This window comes from Mchenga conophoros, linkage group LG1 (assembly GCF_057382185.1).
Source record: "Mchenga conophoros isolate Kocher_MC1m ecotype Shallow Benthic linkage group LG1, M_conophoros_male_GT1.1, whole genome shotgun sequence".
NCBI lineage: Eukaryota > Metazoa > Chordata > Actinopteri > Cichliformes > Cichlidae > Mchenga > Mchenga conophoros.
The window spans coordinates 36,439,777-36,458,417 of NC_140526.1; the positions used below are offsets into that span (position 1 = coordinate 36,439,777).

The 18,641-nt window shown below is 40.2% G+C and overlaps 1 protein-coding gene across 1 annotated transcript; it reads right to left on the minus strand.

The window, feature by feature from the left end:
- Positions 1–208: 208 nt before the first annotated feature.
- gch1 (GTP cyclohydrolase 1) lies at positions 209–18,305 on the minus strand. Its single transcript, XM_085276484.1, has 6 exons — positions 17,850–18,305; positions 12,274–12,383; positions 7,978–8,033; positions 5,706–5,737; positions 4,925–5,009; positions 209–3,978 (listed from the first exon to the last, which is right to left on the minus strand). The coding sequence occupies exons 1-6, from the start codon at positions 18,208–18,210 to the stop codon at positions 3,852–3,854; spliced, it is 771 nt and encodes a 256-aa protein (XP_085132610.1). The 5' UTR covers positions 18,211–18,305; the 3' UTR covers positions 209–3,851.
- Between the last annotated feature and the right edge of the window lie 336 nt (positions 18,306–18,641).

An 18,641-nucleotide genomic window follows, 5' to 3' on the forward strand; every position in this document is an offset into this window, starting at 1 on the left:
TTGAATATTAAACTTTTTGTAGCTTTTGTACTTTACATAGTAAAATATTGTTCATAGCTACTTAAAAAGCAAGTGGTGCATGAACACGAAACTTCCAAAGTCAAAAATTTTCCTTGTCTGCTAATGTTGCATGAATTTACGGAAAGCTTTAAAGGAAATAAACTTACATGTAAACTTATGTGTGTGCTGTGAATAAAGACATGGGCGCTGCTGTCACACAGAGGTTTATTTTCTTTGATTAAAAAGTCTTCAACGTGAACACAGTACATGATGCGACAATGATGTCGAAGGGGCCAATGAACAGGCTTTCCTTCTCGACAAGGCCAGAAAAACAACATCAGAGCTGTTTGTTAGCGCCCATCTTCACTCCAACACACACACACACACACACACACACACACACACACACACACACACACACACACACACACACATATCCAGTCATCATGTTGCACGTCACAAGTTAAAACCTCCCAAAATCTGTCTGGGGACAATTGTGATGCATTGAAATGTAAAAGCATGAACAGCATACACACCTGTCACCATACTGTTCATCTGCTGGCATGCAAACTGTATGCACAAACAAATGCACTAACTCACACACACACACACACTTCATTTGCCTCTCATGGAAATGACAAATTCCAGTTTGGTTGATAAAGATTGGTTTTGTTGTGAGAAGCGAGTTGGCACATGAAGGCAGGCCCTTGCAAAGGACCATAAAACTAATGACAACGAAAAAAATCAAATAAAACTCAGAACACTGGTGTAATGTAAAGATGCAGTCTGAATGTTTCCATTGATGATTCCACGCAATTTGATATTAAAATTATGTTAATACAACAACAACAATAATGTCAATAATAATAATAATACATACGTCATGGTAAAGACTCTAATTTAAATTTGAGTTGTAAATTAATTTTAAAAAAAAAACAGACTGAAGGGCTAAAAAGTTGTGACAGCAAATTTTAGAAATGAGGTTCTTAAAGAGTGACACAGTGTTAAAGTGACAAACAGCATGTTTAAAGCTCAAACGCATGAACCAATGACACAAAAAATCTTATCCAGGGCTATAGCTGTTTGTAATTACGTTTTCTATTTATACTTTTTTTGGGGGGGGGGGTTCAAATAAATGTAGTTGGAAAGGCCCCAGAGTTCAGAGTGATACTGTTAAAATGGTTGGTCAGTCTAACACCTGGAGATACGTTAATATATGTAAAAACATTATATTAAAAAATTAGTCAGCAGGTTTGCTTTCAAGCAACTTAAAGAAGTCCAGATGCTTTTCTTTGCAAGCTCCTTTGACTACGATGACCTGGATGACTGAGAACCTTCACAGACGTCAGCAGGTTTAGTTTATAAAGACTTTATGAAGCCTGAAAAGAGAGCCCAGAGAAGGTTCAGACCACTTGAATTATAATATGCTGAGAGGTTGTTGGTTTTTTGGATGTTTTGACCAATGGCCTTCAAAGCTTTGCACTGAACCTGTTACACTTGGCCTTATTTTATGTCATATATATTGTTCGAATGGTGGACACTTACATTAAACACGGCCATTTTCACTGTATGTACAAGCTCAGGATATAGGCTGCTCTAAATGATTGGCTTCAGGCCCTTTTTTCTACCATTGACTCTGTATGATGTCACAAGGAGGGGAAATCCTAAATATGGTCGTCTCAGGCACACAGCTCTGAAACCCGTGTTGAACCATTACTGGATCAAACAAATGACGAGTTAATGAGATAATTCTACCTTTAGCACCAATCTGTTGAGAGGAATGGCCACAAAATCAGGTTTATCTACTTACTGAGGAAAAAGTAGACAGACAATAGCGAAAACTAGTATATTTGAGGTCACAACAGCAGTGAGAAGTAAAATGTCCAGACTACAGTGCTACAAGCAATGTTCCATCTAAGCTGCGCGCGTCTCTGCGCACAGAAAATCTGCATTGTGCACAAAAAAAAATCTAACCTGAATTGAAATTAAAATAAATACGTTAACAATTCTATTTTGCAGTATTAGTCAATAAGTGACTGGCAGCTCCCGTATAGGATTATAACGATGCCACCATATCCCATAGTCCAGCCAATAATGCGATTCACACTCGTATATACGCAGCTAATCAACGTCGTCGGCAGGCTATGACAGCGTCCTTATGTGCCGACACCGGTGTTTTAGCTAGCAAAGCGGCGTGGCTAACGTGGCTTCCCACCACATCAATGACAACGTGTACAACCATTGGAGATGTGAGCAGGACAGACAGCGGTGTTTTGAGATGTGAGAGATTTGCAACGTTTAGCGCAAATCTTGTGTACTTAGTGTGTAGTGTAGTCAATAGGTTGTGTGTGTCAGAACAATGAGGCGACTGCTGAATGTTACAGGTGTTACAGGAGTGATACATCTCCTGTTGTCAGGCCTGCAGGTATCAGGCTTGTGATGTTCTCCTTTATCTCATAGTGGACAGAAATTATTTTTTGGAGTGGCACACATAATTTGTGTGGCATCAAATTTGATGCAGAACAGCTGATTGTTCTGTAGAAAGTTTGAAATGTTTATTTAAAAAAACGCTTTGGCTGCATTTTTAGGTAAACAGCTGCAAAAAACTTTGTTTACAAAAGTTACTTTTTTGAAGAAGTAACTATATAATTAATTGCCCAACATTTGTCATTATATACTGCATTTTGCAGACAGAGAGTTACAGACTCTCTCCCAGACCACAGACTCATAATACAAGTCAGAAAACAAAAGAAAGTTGTGTTTTCAAAATTGGAGTTCAAGTTATTTTTACTTCCAATAGTGTTGACATACTACACAGGTCATGAACAAGATTTGAAATTTTCATTGTAAGTGGGCTAAAGCACTTAATTAAAAGTAGTCTAACATAAATGTAAATGCTGTAATTTGATTATTTTGGATGGATTCGATGCTGGCGTGACCACAGTGCACACGTCTAATGTTGCTCACAGTGGTTCAAGGGACTGCTCAGGGAGATTGTGTGTTCGCTCAGAGACATGAAAATTTAGAGGGAACATTGACTATAAGTATCTGAGTTTGCACGTTTGACCAAGTGCTACCACATTAATAGACAGATGAAGCCGTTAATTTAAAAAGGGCTTGTAGTGACACGGACTCCTCTGGGCTGTTAGACTGTAATGGAAATATTTGATGTTTTTCTAATGCACTTTGGTCAGGGTTAGCTGCCAAGTGTTGCTTGATGTTCTCTCTGAATCTACTGACTTAACATAGGCACCGCTTTTAGTGAGGACATTCTTTGGATTCTGATTCCTTAGTTTTTCAAACCTAAAAGTATTTTTGTTTTGTTTTTTATGGCTTTCAGTCAACAAAATCTGAACCGCTTAGTGTCAAAATTACAGATAATTAAGGAAATACTGGTGGAAATATTTATGCTGTTAGTTTGCTTTTGTCTTTGTGTTATTTACTTGTGTCAGTGAGTATCCGGAGGAGTTAAAAGGACCGGTTACTTTTACAGGGAGGGAATTCTCTCCATAAACTGTCCTTCCATTTTTCCTCGAGGCCTGTGACTGATATTTGAAAGACGAGCACACACACACAACACAAAAGAGCTCAAAGTCTGTCCCGTCGTCTAAAAGCAAACAACGTGTAAACCAGTGGCCTCGCACTAAAATCACAGAGGTAACAGTTCACTTTATCCGATGAGCACAATAACACAGAAAACACCCGCCTCTGCCTTTGATGAGATGGAAACAAACACACGCACACACTTGTACAAACACACTCACACACACACGCAGGTAGCACGGCAGCTGGTTCATGTAGGTTGGAGGTAACCCCAGGCAACAGGAGGAAGGCGAGAAGCTTCATCCCCCTCAACTTTTGATGAGCCTCAGAAACTCGTCGCGGGTTTTTGGATCCTCTCTAAAGTTCCCCAGCATGGTGCTGGTGACGGTTTTACTGTTCATCTTCTGAACGCCTCGCATCACCATACACATGTGACTGCAAGGAGGAAGACAGGAAAGATAAAAAGATTTGATCCAAAAGAAGAGACAAGTGCAAAGACCAAGTCATTTATTCGCTGAGCAACTGAAATGTTTTTAAACGGTTAGAACCTGGAAATTTGTCCAAGAATTTGCGACAATATCATTGAAGGTGAAGAATTTCACATTCAGCAAGCAATTTTTGATTTCTCAGGTCACCTGGTGGGAGGACACCGAAATAATCTCTAAACAGTTGTGGTCTGACTTGAGGTCCCTCTCAGACAGAATGAGAAAGTTTTGCAAATAATTTCCATCATGTTGGAATCAATCTGAGCCAGTCTGTACCGAAGAGTGCAACTCGTCTGCAACACATTTTGATTATCAGCCGGTCGTATTCTGGTTATCTCATATATAACTGTTAACTTTGCACTGTAGGGGGATCTTTGTGAGATTTGCCACATTGTAATAATCGTAGTGTGGAACTAGCTAACAACACTGACTCCTTAGTGGCTTTCAAAGTCTCTTGCACTGTTTTTCCTTGGCAGTGCTTGTCCTGTTGTTTGTTGAAGGTCATCCTGCTACACTGTAACAGACAGATGGTTCATGCAATTGCCACCCAAGTGTTTGTTTAAAGTTCCTGACCTTTTCCAACCCTAATTCTAACTTCCTGTCCATGTGACAATTCATAAAGGGTTTCAAAATACTTTAATGCCTATACCATGACAACATTATCATTTAAGAACTCTTAAGTGGTAATAAGCCATGTTTTAATACAGATCCTGGTTCCTTCTGGAAATGCAGATTTCTCACATTACATTTATTCCCCCTGAAAGTTCGTGCAGTGACAACAAACCTTTACAGTTGGGCAGAGAAAAGAAGACGAATGGAGAAAGCAAGGGAAAGGAACACAAGATAATACATTTTAAAAGTAAAAGGTCATTTCACTTGTTGGTTCATGTACGTACGTTGCCTCGATGACAACTCCGACCCCAGTGGGCTGCAGTGCCTCTGTAATAGCTACAGCGATTTGTTTGGTCAACCTCTCCTGAACTGTGGACAGAGAGTACAAACAGACGTACGGCCAGAGCAAACAGTCAGGGATCAAGGGCAGTGCTGGTAGAAGTATTCAGTCCTCACAGGACCTCTGCTAACAAATGATCATTTACTGTGTTCGTGAGCTTTAATGTGGCTACATCGTTGTGTAAACATCGCCACAGATGGAGCTAATAAAGCTTTAATTACATTACACACCGTCAGGTAGTTTTTTTAAAATTTAATCAAAGTGTCAGGGCTCTCAAAAGGGACAACACATAAACTTGAGTATTTATGAGTTGGTCTTTGTTTTCATGCAAAATGTTTGATATTTTTACCATTTTGGGTCAAATCAATATCTCGCATAGCGGTGCTGAAGTGGTTACTCGAAGAAAAAAAAACAACTCAATTTTTGTTGTTTTTAATGGAAAATCATTCAAAAAACCCTCAAACTCAAACATTGAAGGCTCACCCAAAACCATAACCTGCTTTACTGTGCTTTCTGTACTTGACCCTGTAGGGCTTGACTTTATATTTGGGAAAAGATGGATGGTCACACACATTTTTACATCCAGCCCTTCCTGTCAGATCAAATGCAGTAAACCAACAGAATATTTCCCTGTGAGATGTAAAATAAAAGTGAAATAAAGCTAGTAAAAATCAAAGTACAAGCACACAAAAACTGCACGTTGACAGGAGGAGTTTATTTATTACCTTGTAGTCGACGGCTGTAGATCTCAACAATCCTGAGGAGGAGAGGGAAAGCATTAACACAGCCTCAGGGGAAATATGAGAGCAGTGAGTTTTAGCAGCAAAGATTAAAACGGTAAAAATAAATAAACATTTAGGGCTGACTCATGAATATAGGAAGGAAGACACAAAAAATGTGTTTTTTATGAAAATCTAAGTGAAAGAAGGACTCTGTTTTGGTTACTTTTCACTCAGAATAACTTCACTGAATAGACAAGCTAGAAAGGAATCGCCACATCCTGGCAACCGAGCATTTTTTCAACTAATGTGTTGTCTACAGTATTAAAAAATCCTCAATAATACTATTATTTAAAGCATGTAATCCTTGGTCCTTTTAATAAACTAGTGCCAACTACTATCTACAATGAGCGTATAATAACATACATTTGTATTTTTTTAAACCTGAACTGACTGGGGCTAGAAAAATGATCAGTTATCAAGACTTTTTAATCTTAGTATACGCCCCGTCCTGTCATTTGAATGGACATACACAATAAACCAGCTCCATTCAGTAATTTTAGAAGCAGACGCAGCTCTTGTAGATGTGCAGAATCCACCCGGTCTTCCCCTTCAACCTGTTGCTCTTCTCGGTGAGCAAAACCACTTTGGACAAACTCGACCCAAATCACCTTCAGGGAAATGTCACAAGAACAAACAGGCAGGCAGCATGCAGGAGATAACCCACTTTTTTTTAAGGGAGATGATAGTGTAGCTAAAATCTTATTGGAGGCTTCAATGCAACTGGAAATTTTAAGCAAACAGCCTGCTTACATTCAGTGATGCAGATAAGACTTTGATGGTTGACAGCACCAAGAGATCATTATTTTATTCCTTAAATGATGTGAACTTTTTTGGTGGTTGTTGTAGGTCCAGGAGTCATTTAGAAAGTGCAAGCGTCATGGCTTTCTTATCCTGACATCAAATGTGATGCGAACAAGTCTTCCCGAGTGTTCTCGAGGCTTTAGCTGGTTTGGGCTCACTATCCACTGAGAGAACGATTGCCTGGCTGTTTTTCTTTTCCCCTAAAGATAATGTGATAATGGACACAATGTGCTTTGTTTTAAAGGTGCAAAAGGGTCTGTATCTGTATAAATACACTTTATAATCATTTTTAATCATTTGATCATGACTGTGAAGTAAATTTGATGACTCTCTGACATGTGTAATAAAGCAGCGGTTCCCAACCTTTTTTGCGCCACGGACCGGTTTATGCCCGACAATATTTTCACGGACCGGCCTTTAAGGTGTCGCGGATAAATACAACAAAATAAAACTAGTACTGGTACCGAAAAAAAGAAAATTTATTCATAACACACGTGAAAAGACCCAGGAAAACCGAGTAAACGATAAAAACGATAACAAAATAACGCTGAAAACCAATAAAACCCCTGAAAACTATACATTTCACACCTGAGCCTCAACTCTCGCGGCCCGGTACCAAACGACTCACGGACCGGTACCGGTCCGAGGCCCGGGGCTTGGGGACCGCTGTAATAAAGGAATAACAAAATTATAATAAAATAACATTGGATGGAACAAAGCGCAAGGCAGTATTTTAAAGGTTATTCTTTGCAGGTCTAAATGTTTGTTAACCAAATTTGAACTATATCAGCAGGCTGATAATATATTAGCCATTTGCTGATATACTGGTATTGGCATTTGTAAAAGTAGATAAATGAAAATTTAAAAAGTACAGAGGAGACAGCAGAAACAGAAAAAACAAGTCATAATTACTAAATATCGGTACTGGCATCTGTCTTAAAAACTCGTGTATAATGATGTGAAGCTTCACTGGCGATCTGCCTGAAAACAAAGCCAAACTTTATAAAGAAACCTTATGACCGCAATCATGAATATCAAGAGCTGTCACTCTTATGTCAGTATATTTTTTATTATTTTAATTATTTTGTTAGGAAAAAAAACAACATTGTGATGTTCTCCATAACAGAAAAATAACTATATTCTCTTGAGATAATCTTAAAACTTAATCTGAAAGTGTAGTTTACTGATTCCACTTGTAGGGATTTCACTTAGAGATGCTCTAAGTGAACGGTGTAGCTGCTGCCGTCGCAGTGACTCTCCAGTACTGCGTTAGTAAGGGGTGTTAGCCTGTAAGCCTGAGGGTATTGGGGTCAGTGGGTAGTACACACACAAGTTTTAATAATCAGCTTAAACACACACACACACACACGCACAGATAATGTGACAGTTATGACAATAGAGTAAATGTACTTACCTGGCTAGCTTGCTGAGGCCCAGAACTCTCTTGTTTGGGAGGTATCCAATGTGAACCTGCAGAAAGTGACAAGCTCAAGGTTAACCCTGCTCTCATTCTGGCTTATGATACAACTCACTAATGGTATAATTATGAACTGAGGTGTTACTGATCCCAGCTCAGCTCAACGCTGCACGGCGGGACAGCTGTTGCTGAACGTGTCAGCCAGTATAGCTAAAGCTCTCGACCTCAATAGCCTCAGTTCTGATCGTTTCACATACTAATTTGACTACGTTCAAATCTAATCTTCAGCTTCTCGTAACATAATCAGAGTTTCTCGAAACTCATCACCAAGTAGCTGCTGGGCTCACAGCAGATGTCTGCCCCTCCCTGGTTTCTTCCTGTTAAAAGGGAGTTTTTCCTCCCCGCTGTTGCCAAATGCTTGCTCATACAAAGTTGTGTGCTTGTTGGAGTTTTTTCTGTATAACTGTAGTGACCTTACAATATAAAACATCTTGAGGTGACTATTGTTGTGATTTGATGTTGAATAAGTAAAATTGAACTGACTGTACAGGATACTGACCCTCCCCGTTTTCTTATTAGCCGTGCTTTCATGACACAATTCTTTCTGATACTCCAATAAATAAAGATTCAGTTGCACAACTAAAACAAGTGTGGCCACGTTATTCTTAGCAGAAACCTTTATCTTGACCCGGATGGGCCTCACAGGCCGCTGGTTGCCCCGATCATGTAATAAAGCTGTTCTTTTTGCTACAAGTGTTCCTGAAGCGTCAACCTTTCTCAGATTCATCTTCTTCTCCATGCAGCTTGGAAGTAGGTGAAGTTGTATTTTAATTTGTTCTTAGCCTCAACCTCAACACGGGCTTCTCTTTTTCATCTTTCTTTGTTTTCTCATCACACTGGTGTTTGAAGCTCCAACTCTGATCGATGGATAAGCACATCTTTGGCACAAACCAGTGTTTTAATCCAAGGACTTGGCCCTGCTGTACACACTCCTTCCAACCCTACTGGATCTCTGGTCAGACATATTACATCTTTCTTCACTGACAGCTCAAGAAATGCATCCACCCCGCCCAGCAAACTGGAGTTAGTTAAAAGCTTTGCCATCAGGAGTAACAGTTTAAAGAGAAAACAGAATAAAGCCACAGGTGTACACTAATTGCCAATGCCAAGTTTCGCACATTAGGTACGAAGTGAACGTCAGGTTGATACGAACAACAGGAAGGAAAAGGAAGGCAATGAAAACCGAAGAGGCAGGCGGACAAGACGAGAGAAGCGAGAGACAGAGTCATCAGCTGGAAAATCACTGCTCGATGGCTGCAGGCTCCAATTCTCATACACACACATATACACACCAACACACACACTGGTACGCTCCACTCAAATGTCAGACGCAATTTTTTGACAAGACGAGAGAAAGGGCAGTGGCAACATGCGTGTGGAGATCTCTTTTCCCTTCAGATGTTACTTTTTTTAGTTCTCTGCTGCAGCGGCCTGATAGACCGACATCAAACGGGCCGAGCATGGCGGCTGCTTTTTTCACTTATCTGTCCCCGTTAGTCAGATTTACTGCCTCACGCTGTGAGTGAGGAGGGGGCAAGGCAAACAAAAAAAACCTCCTGAGGTTCACAACAGCTTAAGTGTAACACAATAACACTCCAACTCTTTTTCTTTTAATAGCCATATTTTGTTCATAGTTCTAAATATTTTGGCATATTTACTATTTGGAGGTTTCTCACTTAACCTGCTGGCAGCTGTTCTCAGCATCAGGCTCCGATTAAATCATTTTATGATACGAGGAAAATTTAGCGGGTAGGTGTTGAAGTGATTTCTTATTTTGTCCATCTTATTTATAGCACTGAGGTAATGCTAAATCACCTGAATGCACAGGTGTAAAACAAAAAGAAAGTGGTAAACTGGGCGCATGCGTCTGTCTGTGTACAATTTCATTCACTCTCACGATGAATGATTTTTCTCTAAAGATACGTGAATTTAAATGTTGGTGACATTTTGCTCTGTTCCCAGTCAGGATGATCCCACACTGGTTAAATAATGTTGAGGTCCAAACTCTGCAGAGCCAGATATTGTTCCATTGTGTATTTTTCCATCCAGGTGTGCTTTTACTGCATCGGCAGTGTGTTTAGGATTATTGACGATGATAAGCTGTTGCTTAAAAATGAAACTGTTGCAATAAGATCCTTTCGAGTACTGAAAAGATGGCTGTAGATGCAGGTTGTGCTGCTGCACAACCTGCAATGATTTGAAATTCAATTTTCAAATGTGGATTCATCACATTATCGGCCCACTAACTGTATGATATGGAATACATCAGCCTTTTCTCCCTCTTTCCCTCCCTCGAGAGTGGCTACTTGACACATGCCCTTTTAATAAGACCTTTTTTGATAAGGCTTAAGTAAACAATAGATGGATGAACTGAAGGGTCAGGTCACTGCAGGGTTTGTTCCTGTTTCTTAAGGCATGACTTTTAAATACTGTTCACCTGCTGCAGCTAGACTAGCAGCACTTTGAGAATCCCTTTGTTAGTGCAAAAACAGGCTTGTTATTTTTGGCATTTTTTTTTAGATTTAAACAAAAAAATCAAAGAAATTCTGGGTGGCTCAAGCGTTTTGCACAGTACTGTATGCTGATGGCATTTTAATATAGAAGTATCAAAATAAAATCAGGTATTTAGTCCTTGAATTGACTGATAAAAGTAATTTTTGTAATCATTCATATTTTTAGGACACTACTGAATACGTTACCTTTGTAAAAGAAGGCTGCAGATCATAACGCAAGTTATTAAATACAATATTTGGAGTGCCAAATGTCCTGATCAAACCAAACTGCTTTGTTTGTCCACAATTCATAGTTCTTTGGTTTTCCCAAAGCTCAGTACCCGATTGCTTGTTTTCCACAGGAAACACATCGCAGGGAAGAAGCAATTATGCCTGAATACAAGAACAAAGGACACATGTTTGTTCCAGTGTGTTTTCTCTTCAAACGTTTTCTGAAGAGTTGACATGATAGCATCTCTGCTGACTGCAAATCAGTCAAATGTTTTTAAACAGCTTATTCACTGAACAGCTGGCGACTACCTGCCCAGCAGAAGAGGAGGACCGAGACACCGCAAACAGACAGCCGGAGAGAGGGGCTGGATAAGAGGAAGTGCTGCTGATGATGACAAGAGGGGTGGGGGGGATTGATGCACATGAGTGGACACACTGCGAGAGGAGGCGTTTGTGTGATTCACTGCTGTCATCAGAACCCATTTACACCCGGTGGAAAAAGATCAGCTGCCAGCCTCCATTGTTTTAAATGACATGCACCTGCAGGTGAAGACGGAGGGAGAAGGGAAGCAGAGGAAGAAAAGCAGAAAGAGGGACGAGGCCAGTCTGCCGGTTGGTGGAGAGTAATGATATCAAAGGGGCAGAGAGGAGGCTGAAAACAGATCTCAGCTAATCTGATTGCTTCTAGTGTTCTCTGATGTCCAGACAAACGTCAGAGAGAAATGGTTTTTGAAGATACACATCTGGTTGCACGGCTTGATGTTTGTGGCAATTTTTTGTGCACTAAATTATGGGAAAATATATATATAGCGAAGTGCCTTGTGAGTAAAGCAGAGTGTTTGTTTATGTGTCTCTTTTTGCAGTCCAAAGATGCAATGAGATGTCAGCCACATCACATGGACTGCAGCTCCCTTTCTGCCCCAGCGGTCACCTGCATCTTTAGTCATTGTCCTGTTCCCATGGATGTAATTACATTTGTATCTAGTTGGAGGAGCGTGTCATTCTGTTTAGAGAAAATACGTTTTTATGTTGAATTTCATAATTTAAAATCAGGTCACTAAACAAATTATGACATTTAATGATGTCATTTTTAAAGAAAAGGTGCTAATGCTAATGCTAATTCCTCCCGCCCTTAGAAAATGAAGAGGTCACTGAACCGTTTGATGGGTATAAAAATGATGATTCCAGTAATGAAGCTTATAATGAACAGCAGCGATAAACAGAAATGTAGCATATTCTGCTATAGGAAAGTTACCAGGTTAAGCATTCAGCTAAGGAGGCCCACAGCAACCCTGCCGTGTCTCGTGGCCTGTTTATGTAATCATTCACTCAGGGAGCATGAAGTCACGTGCTTTACTAATACGAGATGGTGCGCACTGGTAACAGGTTCATTAGAAGGACTACTGAGCTTGTTCTGCGGGCCCCAAATTCCTGAAATGCATGGAATATCCTCATACACCATCAAGTTTGTGCTTTCAGAATCGCTCTGTGTGTGTGTGGTTTCTTTTACCCTGCCAAAGATGGGCACCAGGTGATGTTCACACATGGAGAACATGTCGATGTCTTTCACTATCACCATCTCATCGTGGTCTTCATCGAAGATGGCGTCATTCAGTACGTCTGAGGAAAAAAATGGGAGAGATTAAACATAAAGGAAAAGTCTAAATAAGGAACGGCAGAATAGATCAGCATGATCGCAAAAAGTAAATAATCAATCAACCAAACAAGAAATGCTGCAAAAAATTCAGGTAACAGTCAAATTCAGGCAAAAAGAGGTTTTTTGTTGTTGTTTGGCTTAAATTTTAAAAAACTAAAATAAAAAAAACAAAAACAATGCAGGATTTTTTCTTCTTGAGGGCAGACAGACTGAAGTGAACCAGCCATGCTGGAGGATGCCGGGTTTGCCTTGACCATTCAGCTGCCACGCCCTTTACGATGGACTTCAGTGTTTCTCTCTGGCAAACACCACTGTCTAATTATAGCTCTGCATCCTCCTTCGTGTGGTTGCCTTATTGCATTTTTTGGTTGCCGGGGTTCAATAAACTGTTTTATCTTTTGAACGTGACGGCGCAGACGCTTCTCGCTCTCATCGCAGCAGTTTTTAATTTCCTGACTTGCTATCTGCAAGAGGGAGAGGACGGAACACGGAGGGGTGAGGTCACCAAAACAACAGAACACACTGACTTGTTGCTTCGGCTTCTGCTGCTTATTTTATCACTGTGCACATAAAGGGAGAGGCCTGTGGGGTTGACAAGACCGATACATATTTTTCCTGTCACCACCTTTTTTTGTATTTTAGCAAGCTAACAACAAATTAGAGCAAACCACAGTGTTCAAATGTTGACCTGATCACCAACATTATTATAGCTCACACTTTAATGTCTGAACCATTCATTCTTGTAATCATTTTTCCAATAGACTAGAGTTGCAATGGTTAGTTCAATAACTGCCAGTATTTTTGTTGTTATTTTTCCAGTTCAGGGTTGAAGGGCCTTTCTCAACTGCCAATGAGCGAATGGCAGGATACGGCCTGTACAGGCTGCTGTTCCATGAAACTGCCAATATTTTTAAAAAATCACTGAAATCCTTCTTCAAGTAAAAATAAAAACAGACATTTTTAGCCTCTTATATACGAAGAGTCTCTGTTTTGCTCTGTTTTATTTATTTTATTCTGTTTTATAACACAAAACTCAGGAGTGGAGCTTTGGACTGTTGTTCATACAAAACAAGACTTTTAGAAACATCATCTGGGGGGATAGGAAACCTAAGAAGTGTATTTTGGTCTTAAACAATTTTCAAACCTCAGGCAAATTTCGGTGCACCTCATATTTCATTACAGGGTGATGATGAAGCCATCTACATCCACATGCCCCCCAATTTATAGTGACCATCTGGAACTATATGATTCTAGCTTTAGAACAGACAGAAGACATCCACAGGAGCAGGGCTTTCAAAGCTTTGCAGTCTTTTAAACACTGGTTTTTGGTTTAATCTGGGGATGAGCAGTACTGCTGGCTTTTTAGGTACTTCTACTGGGATCAGCAAAGCTGGATATATATTTTAACCCTGTGGATGGAGGCTTTAAGAATTCCATCTATCTAAAGTCTATGTGGTGTCTCTAAGGCAAGACGTATTGACCTACAAACGAGATCCTGAATGAGTGCTGCCTTCAGGTTGACACGGTAACAAAGCGGTAATCGTGTTTGAAAGTTTTGCAATCAAGAGCAAAGTTAAAATAGTGTGGGAACACAGCAAAGACAATAAAGTGCTACACGAAGCAACCAACAGTTTATTCAACCTTTTATTACCGTCAGACAAAAAGTGCACTTTTGAATAAATTTAATATGGAAAATACTAATTTTTCCCTAAATTTGGCACCATTCAAAGTATTCAGAGTTGCTGTTTTCAGAGACCCTGTCAGATCATGCATGACTAGATTATTGTAAGATCCAAGAAAACTTAAAACTGCGACTATTTCCAGGAAATTTCTACAAGCTAAAGTCAGTCATTTTTAAGGTTTACTGGATCTACAAATACCAAGACTGTGTGAATGAATTAGGACTGTAAGAAAAAGTGTGAATGCTACACAGTGCTAAGGGGTTAAAACCTGCCTGATCCAGTTTGTTGCAGCAATGTCCTCAGATCGAGCTGTTGTAGTGAAGCACAGTCATCCTTTAAGGTCATTTCAGTCATTACAGCTTCTGAACCTCTAGTTCAAAGGAAAGTTTCATTTCTTTCAGACATAATCAAGTGTGCACCCTGAAGGAAAATAATGATAATCAACATTAACTAAGCAAAGCCAACAAAGGTTGGCTTGGACACCCTGTGGCTGCCAGAGAGAGACCAGGCATTTATCAGGTAATGACAGTGTTACTCATCATCTGTGCTTACAATAGGGCTGCCTCCTGTGTGTGAATGAATACCACAAAGACGCACGCAGAATGAAGAGGCCACATGTTATCACGTTTTGAGCGAAGCAGGAAATGGTGCCGTGAATGACAAAAGACATAAGCAAATAATGGGGACACAAACTCACTGCTCCAGGTTATAGATAAATAGGAGTTTGTGCTGAACAGTCAGAAGGTTTAGATGATGACTCAGATTCTCAGTCACCATGCAGCACATGCAGGAAGCTTTCTGATTATTCCTAAAAATTTTTAAGCTTGCTAAGTGGCCCTATCATACAGCCTGGCTCATACGTAACTGTCTTCAGTGACGAGAAGAACAAGGAGTTTTACACAAGATGTTATGGCCCACAGCTTGATGTCACATTAAGTGGTCATTCTAATATTGGCTGTAGGTTTGGATACAAGGTAGATAAAGGACATCCACCCAGCATTCCAATAGGATGATGCTGCCACCACCATGCCTCACTGTAAGGATGGTAATAGCAGGTGATCGGCAGTGTCATTCATTCATAACAATTCATTATTCACATTAATTAATATTTTCTCATCCAGGGAGGATTGTCCTGTCTCAAGATAAAATGATAAAATTAAGATGGTTTAAACACAGATACATAAATTCAGATTGGAGCAGAAACAATTTGTACATTAACTGTTTAATAAATTGCCAAATAAAAAAAACTGTTGTTTTCTTTCTTTATTAATCAGCTGGGTGTTCTTCTGAGTTATGATCTTGTAAACCACTCTACAGATGGAGGCATAACCAAGATAAAGGGAATTACTCAAACTTTGTTTGACTGATTTGCAGTGACCCTTTTCTTTTCTTTTTTTTTTTTGTTACAATGAGTCCAATCCATGTCATCAAAAAGCACCTTCAACACAACAGAGCTGCCAGACTCAGTCACTGTGTGGTTTAAGCCCACATCCTTCTATCACTGCATGCCTGAAAATGTGGTGGAAGATGTAACAGACCGGCGATGACAATGCTTAAAATTAAGGTTTAGATTTTAAAAGGCCTCCTTTCACTTGTTCATGTTTTGTAAGACATTTTTCATGAAGAACATGCAACCATTTGGTGAGTCTAACTTATTTCTCTGACAATAAATTAAAAAACAAACAAAAAACAAAACAAAAAAGAAAATATGCTTTGGTTTTTTGTTTTTGTTTTAACAATTCTGTAGAAACCAATTTGAGCGTTAATAGGCTGATGGTTAATGAAAACATTAGGTGCAAACTCCATCTACTTATGAATTAAAAGCATGACATTTGCACTAAACAGAAAAACATCTTCCTTTAAATAACAGCCAGGGAAACATTACAGATCAGAAGTCCTGTTTAATCCCTGCATAACTTTTCTTTACTAAGGTTGTGTTCGTCATGTGCTCGACAGCAAGAGGATTTTAGGCTCAGGTTGTGATGAAAGCTGAACCCATGACCCGCACACACAAACACATAAACGCACTGAGCAAACAGTGCGATACTTCTCTCAAAATGCTATAACTCTCCACAAACATCCAGCTGCGACCTCCAATACATGTGTTTTTTGTCTTCTCTGATTTTCAGTAAGTCAACGGGGAGGCTCCTGCAACAACCAATCAGCAGGCAGATGGTGCAACGCCACCGCCTAAACAACAACGCATGCAAAGCCATCATTGTCCATACCATCAACTGAGAAGAGCTGAGAAGAGCTTCAGGTAGATGTAACCATGCTATGAGTTCAGTCAGGTTAACATTAAATTAAAAAAAAAAACAAAAAACAAACATGAATTAACTGTCTCAACTGGTGCCCACACATGTTTCTCCATTGCATTCCTTCTTTTTAAAGCTTCATAACACACACACACACACACACACACACACACACACACACACACACACACACAACCCCAACACCCAAACTACCTCCAGATGCAGTTCTGGAGGGGGCAGATCCCCAAATCTAGCCACTCCAACATGCTGAAGGATGGAGAAAAAAGCCCATGTGGAACTGACACTGCACAGCCCTTCTCCAACGTGCTGCAGTAAACCTCCTCACAGCAGCAGGTCAGCCAGTCGGCTCAGCTGGACCAAACATGACATAAATCTAGCAAAGCCTCGGAGAGTGGGTCTTTTCCACGACGACTTTCACCTAAAAAGTTTTAAAAAGAACTGTCTCATCACATTACCTGATATAAAGGGCTGCAAGTGATGATTATTTACTTTTAGGGATGTATCTAGAAATTAATCTGGCAATTTAGTAGTCATTGGTATTAAACCTAAAGTTTGACGAGAGTCCTTGCACACTAATGGATAAATCCTCAGGAAGCAGGATATGGTGCTTTTATCAAATGTTTTATTAGCTTCAAACAAGCAGAAACAGCACAGGTGAAGTAATGAAAACATTATAAGATTCTTATATTTGTATTTTAGACATAATTATTGTTTTGTTTTTTTCATTTGGCAGGAAACACAAAATTAAATCCATCTTTCCACTGAATTTGTGTTTCAGTTGTGTGTGTGTGTGTGTGGGGGGGGGGGGGGGGGGGGGGGGCTTTTATTTATTTTTATTGCTTTTTTGTTTTTTGTTTTTTGAGGGGGGAGGTGGTCTCCCAGCGTTAATCAGTTAAACATTACATGGCTGTGAGCCAGCTTCTATTATATAATCAGCTTGTGAGGTAGATGCATTGTGCTTATGTGCTTTATTTTATGCTTAAATTACTTGAATATATTTTACCACACTTCTATCTGAAAAGCAATAAACGATGATTTGCTGTGTAAAGCTTAAAACTAAAACATAAAAGATCAAATGCTGCTTTCGCATGAATGATAATTCATGATAACACTGTTATCTGCCTTTCAAACTTAAATCTGCTTTTCCTTTAAAAAAAATCACGTATCCTGTCCCACTACTACTGTCCAAAGCTTTACATTATTAGCGTTATGCATTCACAAAAATATGACGAAAACCGGCTGAGAGGGGAAACTCTTGAATTTTATAAAAGCCGTTTATAAATGATGGTAATTACTTAATTATGTATTTGTCAGAGGTCTCGTCTCATTTTTAAATTCCCCCCACTCAGATTGGCACCTGTTAAAATACTTTATAAAGAAGCCGATGACCTCGATCACCTGACTTTTTTTTTTTTTTCAAAACTGAGCGGCTTTGTGGATTTAAAAAACAAAAAACAAAAACACAACTCACCGATAATTTTCTCCTGGTAGCCTTTAGTGAAGAACTGCATGGCCGTGGCAGCCCTCCAGGGGGTTTTGAGGAGTCCCTGCCGCTGCGGGTTCTCCCCGAGACCCCGCAGGATGGTGGTGTAGGCAGCGGCCAGGGACGGCAAGCTCATCTCGTTGTCCTCCAGGCTCCTGGTGCGCTCCTCCTTCCAGCTCTCCATCACAGCGGAGGTCGACCGGTGCGGAGCGGATTCTGCTGCCGGTGCCTGAGGACCGCCGGCTGCCCGCTTCACCATCCCGTCAAAGTGGCCGTTGAGGACGGAACCGCCGTCCCCGTTGTCCTTCTTCTCGTTTGAGCTGTACTTGTTCTGCTTGGAGCGGTCCATCGCTGCGGTTCTCTTGTCTTCTTAGTTGAGCACTTGTTGCATCAGTTTCTGACGGGTACTTTAGTTTGAGTTCAAGTGGGCGACACGGTTGCAGCCTCAGCATCCTTTATAACAGCAGGATAATCCAGAGCGAGCTCCTATTGGCTAGCCAGATCTGAAGGGGCGGGGCCAGACCCCCCTTTGACCGCTATCTGCTTTGACTGTGACCTGCTGCTTGGAATCATTCTGCAGTTTGTGGAAGGTAACAAAGTGCATTCAGTGTGTTTATTACTATGGCCAGATTACATAACAGCGACCACTGACCTCTCTTAGACAGGAGCACGGTTCTAACTGTGCTGCTTACAGTCCTTCATCTCTTCAATCATACATGTATCAGTGTCTGAGTATATTACAAAGCCTTTCGCCAATCTTCGTTTTCTTTTTCGAGTATC

Excerpts from the sequence above, each read along its gene's own strand:
- gch1 (XM_085276484.1), bottom strand. The coding sequence starts at position 18,210 with ATGGACCGCTCCAAGCAGAACAAGTACAGCTCAAACGAGAAGAAGGAC. Across the intron at positions 5,738-7,977 it reads GGCCTCAGCAAGCTAGCCAG|GATTGTTGAGATCTACAGCC; the intron begins GTAAGTACATTT and ends TCTCCTCCTCAG. Across the intron at positions 3,979-4,924 it reads GGAGTTGTCATCGAGGCAAC|TCACATGTGTATGGTGATGC; the intron begins GTACGTACATGA and ends TCCTCCTTGCAG.